The sequence below is a fragment of the Amyelois transitella genome, chromosome 24 (genome assembly GCF_032362555.1).
Source record: "Amyelois transitella isolate CPQ chromosome 24, ilAmyTran1.1, whole genome shotgun sequence".
NCBI classification, from domain to species: domain Eukaryota; kingdom Metazoa; phylum Arthropoda; class Insecta; order Lepidoptera; family Pyralidae; genus Amyelois; species Amyelois transitella.
Genome location: NC_083527.1, coordinates 2,369,586 through 2,380,656, shown reverse-complemented (window position 1 = coordinate 2,380,656; position 11,071 = coordinate 2,369,586). Strand labels below are relative to the sequence as shown.

General features: G+C 34.4%; 1 protein-coding gene across 1 annotated transcript; it reads right to left on the bottom strand.

Annotated features, from left to right (window-relative positions):
* Positions 1–176: 176 nt before the first annotated feature.
* Positions 177–10,620, bottom strand: LOC106135982 (developmental protein eyes absent). Its single transcript, XM_013336409.2, has 12 exons — positions 10,353–10,620; positions 9,816–9,927; positions 7,952–8,053; positions 6,969–7,122; positions 6,525–6,678; positions 5,463–5,562; positions 4,404–4,575; positions 4,038–4,127; positions 3,583–3,794; positions 3,088–3,210; positions 2,464–2,585; positions 177–2,076 (listed from the first exon to the last, which is right to left on the bottom strand). Exons 1-12 carry the CDS (start codon positions 10,369–10,371, stop codon positions 1,895–1,897), a joined length of 1,542 nt encoding a protein of 513 aa, XP_013191863.2. The 5' UTR covers positions 10,372–10,620; the 3' UTR covers positions 177–1,894.
* Between the last annotated feature and the right edge of the window lie 451 nt (positions 10,621–11,071).

The window sequence follows — 11,071 nt, the reverse complement described above, 5'->3', positions numbered from 1 at the left end:
TATGAAACTGTGTTAAACATTTATAAGTACTTATTAACTTTTAAAACTATTGAGAAAGGAAGCTTTAGATGAACATACATTTCTGAACAATATTTAAAATCCAGGCTAAGATTCCAAGAGAAAATAAAACAAAAGGGCGTAAATTGTCAAATAATATAATTTTATTTACAGTTCGAATAATGATAACTTTCGAATCAGATTCATATTACTATTATCGCAATAAGAACAAACTATTATTCTATGATAGATTTTTATATACAAATTTCTAATTTCGACCATTTCAATACAAATATTGCTATCAAATTTTGTCAGTTTACCTTAGTATTGTATGGATTAATTTACATTCTTATTGCATTACAGTATATTCGTAAGTTTTGTTAAAACAAATGACCAAAGTATGGTTAAAACTAGGTGAACGAATTAATGTCACTAGTGGCTTAAACTTTATCACTTTCAGTTCTAAAGATTGTGGTAGTACAAAATTATATATTTAAAATCTGTTAGAAAAATAAAATATAAAACAATATTGTGCACTGTGCATAAGTATGAGTAATTTTGATGTACAAAAATGTTTGATTGCACAGATAAAATAATTTTTATCTGATACCAACAACAGAATTACAAACTGAGATGAACCAGAAAAATAAAAATTGCAGAACTTTGAGTACTACAGACTTAACAATACAGAAAGAACAATTTTCACAATAGAAATTTTCGGTGTTGCCTTCAAGCTTAAACAAATGAACGTGCTAAAAGCAAATACATTTTTCGAATTTTATGCAGCTAGTGTTCTTATAGTAAGCTGTTATATTTTGGCACAATTTGTTATAAATCATTTTATTGTTAGACCTAAAAACGATGATTTTTCGGCTTTTATGACTTGATTAAGTATAAGAAGTTATTTATAAATTATTGCTTTGCTGTTAAATTTATTGTATGTCAGCTGCCCGATTGCCTAGAGAATTTTAAAGACTCAATTATAAATGAGTCTTTTATATTTATTTATTTTTCCGGTCATCTTGCAAGAACTTTGCTTATAAGGAGTTTATTTTTTACTTTGAATAAAAAAAAACTGTTCCCCCTCCACAATATAGAAAATCGTAAAATAAAAAATAGTAGCTCTGAAATATTTTTATAAATACATTCTAAATTGACTAATTAAATCTGTACATTGTATAGAATATAAAACTTACGTAAATAGGAATGAACTTAACTCCTAATACATTGTATTTACAATAGTTAATTTGTTTTTCGAAGGTTTGAGCTAACTTTGAGCTTTCAACTAAATTTATCGTAAATCGTGTATAGCCAGCCCCTTATAATGAAAAAAATATTTAAATGTACTTGATAAGGGGCTTCGAAACAATATTTTTGTTTACTACAAAAACACTTTTGAATTGAAATGTAAAATGCATGTTATAGATGTCTTGTTTACTATCGGTCATTATTGACATTTAATGACAAAAAATATAAGCCAATATCTAACGCGTTGTATAGCGCGGCGATATCAGATGGATATTCTTTAGAATGGGTAGTCCTCACAAGTTATCTCTCAATTTGACGGCAATTTGCATCAAAATAACCAAAACGACCGTTTTAAAGACGGATTTACATATTGCATACGTAGCGTACTCAGAATATTTTCCTTGCATTTGTCGGTAAATCGTTAACAAAATACCAAAAAAGATCATTTTAACAAAGGATGGTACCAGGATAGCAGCAAATCATAAGAAGCCCATGTCTAACTCCTTGAACAGCGCGGCGATATCAGAATGGATGGATATTATCCAGAATGGGTAATTCTAACATATTTCCTTGCATTTTGTCGGTATATCGTTAACGAAATACCACAAAACATAATTTCAACAAAGGATGGTACCAGGATAGCAGCAAATCATAAGAAGCCCATGTCTAACGCGTTGTACAGCGCGGCGATGTCAGAATGGCTGGATATCCTCCAGAATGGGTAGTTCTTCGCTTTGGCGGCCGCCTCTTCGTCTTGCCCGTCGCCTATGACGACGTAGGTACACCGCTCGCCGAAACGCTGTTTGATTTTCTCGAAACAGGTTTCTTTTCCTGCAAAAAAATGTATAAATTATTATTAATACATACATACACAAATAGTCATGTCTATTCTATATCCCTTGCGGGCTAGACAGAGACAACAGTCTTGAAAAGACTGATAGGCCACGTTCATCTATTTGGCTTTAAGATAGAATTAAGATATTATTATTAATAATATTTTATTATGAATGCGGAAGTCATGTCTGTCTGTTTTTTATGATATTATTAGGTTTGAAGAAGATCATAAAATCAAGAAAGGCTTTCACTCATAACTTACTTAAAATGTACCTACCAAAGAATGTCTGTAATTTTTCTTGTAAAAAAAGTCTAGCTCATAGTAATATTGACTTGACTATTAATATATTATATTGTACATATTAAAGCGCACATTTACATTACCTGTCTTAGTGGCCGAGTATATGTTCTCTATGGGGAACACCCCTCCTAGACCAAATAATAGTACTTTAGCTAGAGCCGGCACTAGTTGCGTTGTCGTCACCAGAACGTTCACGCAGTTCTCTCTGAAAAAAAATACAGATTTTTTTAATAAAATTATTGATTCTGCTTACATATTAACAGCGATAGTGAAAAATCAGTCTTTGATGTTCTTACGGTGAGGAAAAACGTCGTGAGGACATTCAGGCGTTACAATGATTCAATATGAGTTAGGTTCCCCTGCAAATGTGGCATTTCGTTTAAATACCTGGCTTATCCAATTTAGGTCCATGGTCAAAGGCGCACCTCGGAGTGGTGAGGATGTAAATGGGACTAACGCCAGGAGGAACAAGGAAGGATATCGAACTGTGCATCACGCATTTTTAACCTAACATAAATATATAAAATCACTCCTCTTTCTCAGAGGCGGACTATATCTTTCCCGATCCCTGCATACTTTTTCGCGTCATTCACATTCATAAATCTCTTCATGCAAGGTTTCTTGAAACCGCCGTTGTTTTTTGACTGTTGGCTCTGTCTACCCCGCAAGAGATATAGACGTGATTATATGTATATATGTATATTTACCTGGAGTTGATCATGTTGAGACATTTGCAAGCAAGGGTTAACCAGTTATCCGTGGCCTGCTCTAGTTCCGCCCTCAGTTGTAACCACTGTTCTCTCTTCGCTGGTCCTAGTAGACCACCCACACTGTAAAGAAATGAATGGAAATTGTATTCAATAAATTTTTTATCAATAATTAAGAATGTCATCTTTAAAAACCTTTATAAAGAATTAGGTATAGTACCTACTTCTAATAAATAACGTTCAATCTTCCTTTATTAATGCTTTTTCATCTAGTCGACACCAACGTGGTCACCAGGGACGCATATACCAATGGTGGATGTTAATCATAAAGCAGACTATAGAATTTGTACATACACCGATGAAATAAAACTCTCTTTTCTGAAGTGGTAGACAAAGACTACATCTTTCGACTTTCCACGATTTGTTCATGATATAAAAAATACAATTTGTCTACTTCAAATATGAGTAATAAAGAAAAATACCTTGATTACTTACCTATTTCTATAATTATTGTAAACATCTTTAATCTTCCTATATCTAAAAGCCAGCTTTCTCATCCAGTCGACTCCGCCGCGGACACCAGGCGCACATAAACCTGTAGCAGGTGCGGCGCCCGCGTGGAAGCCGTCTGAAGCAAAATTGTACGCGGAGAGGTCTTGCCCGTTATCGTCTGCCGCTACCGCGTCTATGTGCTCCTGGTCGCAATCCTGCAAATACAGAGGAAAAAAGTGTTGCAGATTAAAAAATATAACTTAATACATAACTTAATACAAGTGTGGAAATCTAGCAAACAAAGTAGAGTTACATTACTTTTGAAGGTTGATTATTTATTTATTTAGACTATTTGTGTTTGATAAATTGATAAAAGGGGTACAAAGTAAAAAGTGAAATTAACCAAAAAAATCTATGACAAGAAGAAAAAGTTAAAAATTTAAAATTAAGTTACTGACCTCCACATCATTGAAGAAGAAATGTGTGTCAGCCAAGCTGAATATCATTTCCTCCATCCTAAATCCCAATTGAACTATTTGTTGAGTATCCTGAAACAAAAATATTCTTTATTAATTATCATTTCATAGTAAAATTTAACTGACCTTAAATATCTATTGGACACAGTTCTCTTTTTCACTTCTTATTACTTTACTCCGAAATATCTAACAATACGAAAGCAGTATTATTGTTATAAAAAGAAATTAATGACAACCAATTAATTTTGTTCCTATAACCCCTCAACTACTCAGTTAGACTGTTGATCACTAATTACTTAAATTATAACTTTATAAAAAGGAACAGCATAACTAGGATAAGATCCTTACCTTATTGTACTTAGTAGCGTAAGTCCCCGTTAGCAAAGAATGGAATATGATAATCGTCTCATCTAAATCCCATATAAAGACCCTGTCCGTAGCTGGTTCTGGTACATGCTGCGCTGGAGACGAGGATGTGTGGCGACGTCCTCTGCCCCGCGTTCGACTCACTGTGCTTTCTCTGTGAAAAATTAATATAAATTTTTATTAGAATTTTTTTGTTTATGTAGCATTAAGTATTTCAACAGTTTAGTATTACCATAAAATAAAGAAATATATACATATTGTCATGTCTATATTCCTGGTGGGGTAGACAGAGACCTTAGAGATAGGCCCTTTTCAGCTGTTTGCCTTAATGACAGCTTGCTAGCATATTGCCTAAAAAATAATAGCAAGTTATAAAGCCTATCCCTTAGTTGCCTTTTACAGTCATGGAAAAGAGATGGAGTGGTCCTATTCTTATTTGTTTTGGAGCCGGGAACAACATGGCACCAGAACAAAATGGTTAGAAATAAAGGAAACAAAGACCAAGAATCAGTAAAAAGATTTATAAAACAATGACATCATTAGATTAAAGCAACTGTTGCCAACATTATTAAGTGCTAAATTGGTACTGTGTGCTGTGTGCAGCATGTAGATATGTTTAACTACCAAAAATAGAATTAAGTAGAATTCAAGTTACACAATATTTTTTGCTGATTAGCAACATAGTTTTTTGAATAAGGTAAACACTAACACAATACTATACTATGTCTGATTATGACCTCATTAGAATTTTGTAGTTAATTTGAATATGGTAGTTAGACTGCGTAATTAGCACTGCTTATGTCAGTTATGAGTGATTGGAAAATTTAACCTTTCATGTTCAAATTTGTCCAAGTTTTATGTTATGTAAATGGTCTCTGGAGAGGACCCCAAGGTCAAGGTCTGTGATCATGATCATGGATTGAGTAAGTCAGGTATTTACCCAAAACAACTCCAATCCGACCTTGGCCCTGGGTTCACAGGGGAACCTAACTTTTATACTTGAATTATCAAATTTTTATATAATGAAATAAAATAACTTACCCAGAATTTTCTCTACACCTGCGACTAGCATGTATTTCACTCTTGATCGGGGAAAGTGGACTTGTGTCATTTATTGAAGGCAGCATAGATGATGGGGAATCTAAAAAACAATTACAAAATCAGCTTAAAAAGCTGCTGGATATGCAAAACCAATATATTTGATGTACTTATATTGAAATTTAATATTCGTTTAATTCTTCCATCTATAGATATAGACTCCTTCATAGTGAGTGGTACAATGGATTTAAGCTGTCTAAAAAATAAACTTTAAAAGGTTGCAAGATGGATTTAGGTATACCGCTTTCGCTATCAGAGTCAGGCCAATAGTCTGAATTATCATCGTAACGACGTTCGGAGTCACTTTCTTCTAATCTCACACGTTTATTCGGAGGATAATGATTTTCCTTATCCATGTTTCGCTTAAGAATTAGGAGAAAATTTTCACACAATTTATTATAATAATTCTATAGGTGCAGAAAATTTATAACACACAATCACTAGTTAAACATGTTACTATGTTTAATTTTGAGAAAATTTTCCGGTAAATAGGTGTAAATCACTGTAAACAGAGATTAGGATGTAAATAAAAATTGACAATGACGCGCAGATGACAAGACAAACTAAAAGAAACGTCAAATCGGGCACGGTTGGTAGTACTTCGTATGGCTGCGTTCAATAAAGTAAATAAATTCACAAGGTTAACCCTTAACTGCGCAAAATATTATATTATTTTGCTGATTTAGCAATATTATGAGGTTATTGGGTTTAGTAATCAGCATAATTATAAACAAAAATGCAATTATTTATATTACATAATAATATTTTACGTTCTATTACTTAAGTTATTGCGTCTTCAATTGGCGTTTGTTAATTAAATACCTACTTATTAAAAAGTCTAGTATAGTTTTCTCTGACTTCTCAGAAAATATTTGTTTCCAGAAATCTTGTTTCACTATTTACAAATACGTTCATCAATTTATATTTTAGGGGTATTCTTAGAATTCTGAAGTTTCTGCCACCTTAAATTATTATAACTGGTTTTTATAAATTTAGTTCACATACCTGATAGAGCTCCTCCCAAATGGTATGAAGTGTGTCCGACACTTCCACTACTGCTTGGCGAGCTCACGTACGGCGAGTAACTCGGTGCGGCGTAGTATCCGCTGTACTGAGACATGTTGTGTTCCGCGTATCCTGCTGCGTAACTACTATAGTCCTGTGGAATGATTATTGTTTTTGAAAAGATTGTAACGAGAAATTGTTGATTGAAATCAGTAGTTCCTGCGAATATCGATAGATGGCGGTACTAGCATAGCATATAAATTTATCTTATAATAATATTGGTTAAAAAGATATCTTTCAATGAATAGGTATTTTTATTAAACATATTTTGTTCCATGGGATCAAGACGCCTGTGCACCTCAAGTGCGATACTAGATAATATCATAGAGTATGTAAGGATTTCTCTTTTTCACAGTTATGGAAAAAAGGGGATCATTCATTTACCTGCTGGGCAGTGGGAAATGATTGGGCCAGTCCCCCATTATAGGAAGAGTACGCGTATGGCGACGGTTGGGTTCCGAAGCCGGTACTGGACACGCCGCCCACTCCGCTCACGCCGTACGCACTCAGATACGTCGGCGTCGCTTTGCACGAGGACCTGAATGACGATTGATATAAAGTTTAATGAATTAGTGTTTAAGACGATTATTGCTTAGTAGATTGGGACATACATACATATAATCACGTCTATATCCCTTGCGGGATAGACAGAGCCTACAGTCTTGTAAAGACTGATAGGCCACGTTCAGCTATTTGGCTTTAAGATAGGATTGAGATTCAAATAGTGACAGGTTGCTAGATTGGGACGGGATCGTAAATATGTCTTGCAAGACTTATCTATTAAAATTGGGTCATCGGCATTTGTAAATCTTCGGTTAATTTGTGTTTCCCCTTAAAAGGATTCCTCCTTCTTGGCCTTTTGACATCCTTATGCTTTTTTTTCCTAGCGTCAGAACTGATTTTATTTTCAACTCTCTGAAGACGAGCCTGGGTTGCGTCTTTGACCATAATCGCGGATTGAGTAGTTTAATTTTTACACGAAGCCCGTCTGAGTTCCGCCACCTTTGCAGAGGAACCTAGCCCGTATACGATCATGATTTTTGCCATACCATTTGTTATTCGAAGTCATCAAATCAATAGGTATATAAACATTTAATCACGTCTATATATAATACGTCGTCGACAGAGCCTACAGTCTTAAAAAGACTGATAAGTTACGTTCAGCTGTCATTTGGCTTAATGAGTCCATTGCCTCAAAGAAGAATCCCAAATTTACAAGCCTATCCCTTAGTCGCCTTTAACAACATCCATGGGAAAGAGACAAGAGTGGTCCTTTTCTTTTTTCTATTGGTGCCTGGAACATCACGGCACCAATAGAAAAATAAATTAAATCAATATATGAGAAAAATAGGTAAGTAGGTACCTACCTATTGTTAGAGTTATGCGCCGGGTAGGCGGCGTATGGCTGGTTGTACAGCGTGGAGCCGACATACGATGACGTAGCGCCGCCGCTGCCATACTGTTGCATACTGGAACAAAAAATATTTTTAACCACCCAAATTACAATCTCAGTATGGTCTAGAGGTTCGACTTGTAGAGAATGCTAAGTGCATTATTTTTGGTGCAATAAAGTAAATAAATAAACAAAAATCTTTATTAATATAAATGATTTTCTCTTTAAAAAACAAAAATAAAACAAAATCATAATTTCAAATAATTATTAAGAAACTGTAATAATCTACATTTTGTTACTTAATTAATAAATAGTGTCAATTTGTTTAAGGTTTTATTTGAATAAGTGGATACACTGGTAGGGCGTACGTAGGTACCCGTAATAGAAAATAATTATTATAACTGACCATATGTAGAACACTAGAGTTATCTCACCATAATAGGCTGCCTTTAAAGTAATCTCACAAAAATTTATTAAGATATTATAAATACAAATATTTAAACTTGAATAGCCTAAATCATTTTATTCATCAAATTTATAAATCATTGCTATATTTGTAAACTAAATTTATTAACTAAGTAGATATAATGAGTCAGGAAGCAGTCTTATTAATTTTGAGGCTGACCTTATGTGGCTTCCGTACGAGTAAAATCCTCACAGTACGACGACCCCGGATTAATAAATGCGGGTAGTTTTTGTTTGGTAACTAGGAAAAAAGGCCAAATTATAAGCCTTATAAAAATTAAGGACTACCGTAAAAGCTTAACGTTTTATCTCCGTACTAGCTTACAGGGCATGGATCTCGTTGGATTTTTCAGGAAAAGATACCTTTTTTATTTCAGTAGATTTGTTTGTCTCTATGCCAAATAACATCCAAATTAGCCAGGAGGTTTTTGATTATAATAGGTACAAGTAGGATTGTGTAGATTAAAGACTAAAGAAACATTTAGCTTTGAGACGAAAGTTATCACTTGAAAAAGTTATAGGAGAATAATATTTTCATTTTAATATAAGTTCGATAATAGGTACCTACGTATTTACACAATGTAGTATGCTATCGGCCTACAAAAATACTCGTAGGTACAGTAAAAATACTAGGTAAAATTTCCTGCTTTGAATAGCCACATAGAGATACTTTGTAATGTGAAAGATGTTTGTAATAAACGATATTTCACGATTGATAAATTTGTCGATAAAATCGATTGACGCCGTAGGCTGAGACCGGTTTTACATTTAATTTAATTTTCGTATGCCAGAAATAGGAATATTGAGGTTCGTCTTTTTATGAGATGATGGTGACTCATAAGGTTATTTAATTTGCCACTAAATTGGTTTATAAAATTTAATAATTATACTTAAATCCGAATATCATTAATGTAAGTTTCATTCAATAGATCAATGTGGACATAGGGAAATAGTGGGTTGCTATGTTCAGCAGTTGACGTCTTTCAGCTGATATGATGATGTTTTATATCATCATCATATCAGCTGAAAGACTCCAAAGTCAAGAAAAAAGTTTAGAAGAAACCCGAACTTCTGCTAACTTTTAGTTAGCAAAAGTTCAGGTGATGAAGATACTTATAATACATACATACCTACATAAATGGATAAACTTTTTAATGCACTAAGGGTAAAACATACAAAATAGCACAAAAGAGACAGAGATGGTACAAAGACAGACTTATCGCTAATGCAATCACTTCCAGTCAACCTTAGGGTGGAAGAAAAACAACATACATACATTACTTACATCACGCCTTTTTCCCGGAGAAGTAGGCAGAATTTACAACTTCCCACTTGCCACGATCTCTCCATACTACTTAAATAATTTAAATTACCTATTATAGTACTGGTATGGCAGCGCTGTCTGATCATACGGCAGGGTGTCGCCGTACAGCGCCACGTCTGCCTCGCACAGGCCCGGGCTCCGCACCTCGCTCTTGACTCCACCTGACAAAAAGTAATGGTAAGCATAGTATGCTTGAATGTCTCCGCGACACACAACTCCTTTTTGTGCCGTGCTAGCACTGATTTTATACCGTCGTAAATCTGGACAGTCCTAATTATGCAATTATGGGCTTATGATTTAAAATCGAGATCATTGTTCTCGTTGACTTTTGCTGTCATTTAATTGAAAAGAATCTAGACATATAATAAATATTTATTTTACTTTATAAAAGATATTCTACAAATCCCATAAGCATGCTGTTTTTAAGTGATATACAAAATGGACAGTCTGATTTGGTAATTTAATTTGTGGATCTTTCAACAATTTTTGGTTTGATTGTTTGTTAACAAAACATTTTAGTATGATTTGGTTTGGTAATTACTTTTTTATCGTACAAATAAGGATAAAAAATAAAAACTATTCTTACCTGCACTATCCTCATTCATCAACCAGGCAACCGCGGACGGCGAGGAGGTCGAACACAACCCACTAGTGGACGTCAGCGGCAGGGCCAAACCGCCCAAAGGCGTGCTTGCTGCGCATCCGTTCGCTAAACTACAGCTCTCCACTTCTGAATTACTAGGCAAGCATAAGCTATCAACAGCTGACAAACTTAGCGAAGAGTTTGCTGTACTTGACGTGTTTTGGAATATCGTAGACGATCCAGAGACTAGGAGAGCAGGTAGTGTTGCATCTTGTAACAGAGACGGCGGAGAGTTTGAAGTGGATTCTGATTCGCAAGGACTTGTGTTGACTTCGTTTGATAACCTGAAAATAATTGTTCCAAGTTAAAAAAAGGGAGTCGTCGCTTTAAGGAAACACTCATTAAAACGGGTAAACAAAATGCCAGCCGTTTAACACAACAATCAAATAAAAAATCCATTAAGAGAGCATTTCGTTTGTTTAGGGAGTCGGGTCGTTTTTATGAATGCCCATCCAAATGTCTTAATTTCGGAAGGAAGAGAGGCGGGAAACAATCAAAGCGGACTTAAAAAAAACGCTTTTTTAACATCTTTTGTAAGCATTACGCTTTTATAAATAACAGTCTATTCTCTCTCGTTTCTGTTCATTAAACTTTAAAAAAAGATTTGGCAATGATATTGCTGGCAATTGCCTTGCCTGACTGATAGCAAGCCTACTAAGAAA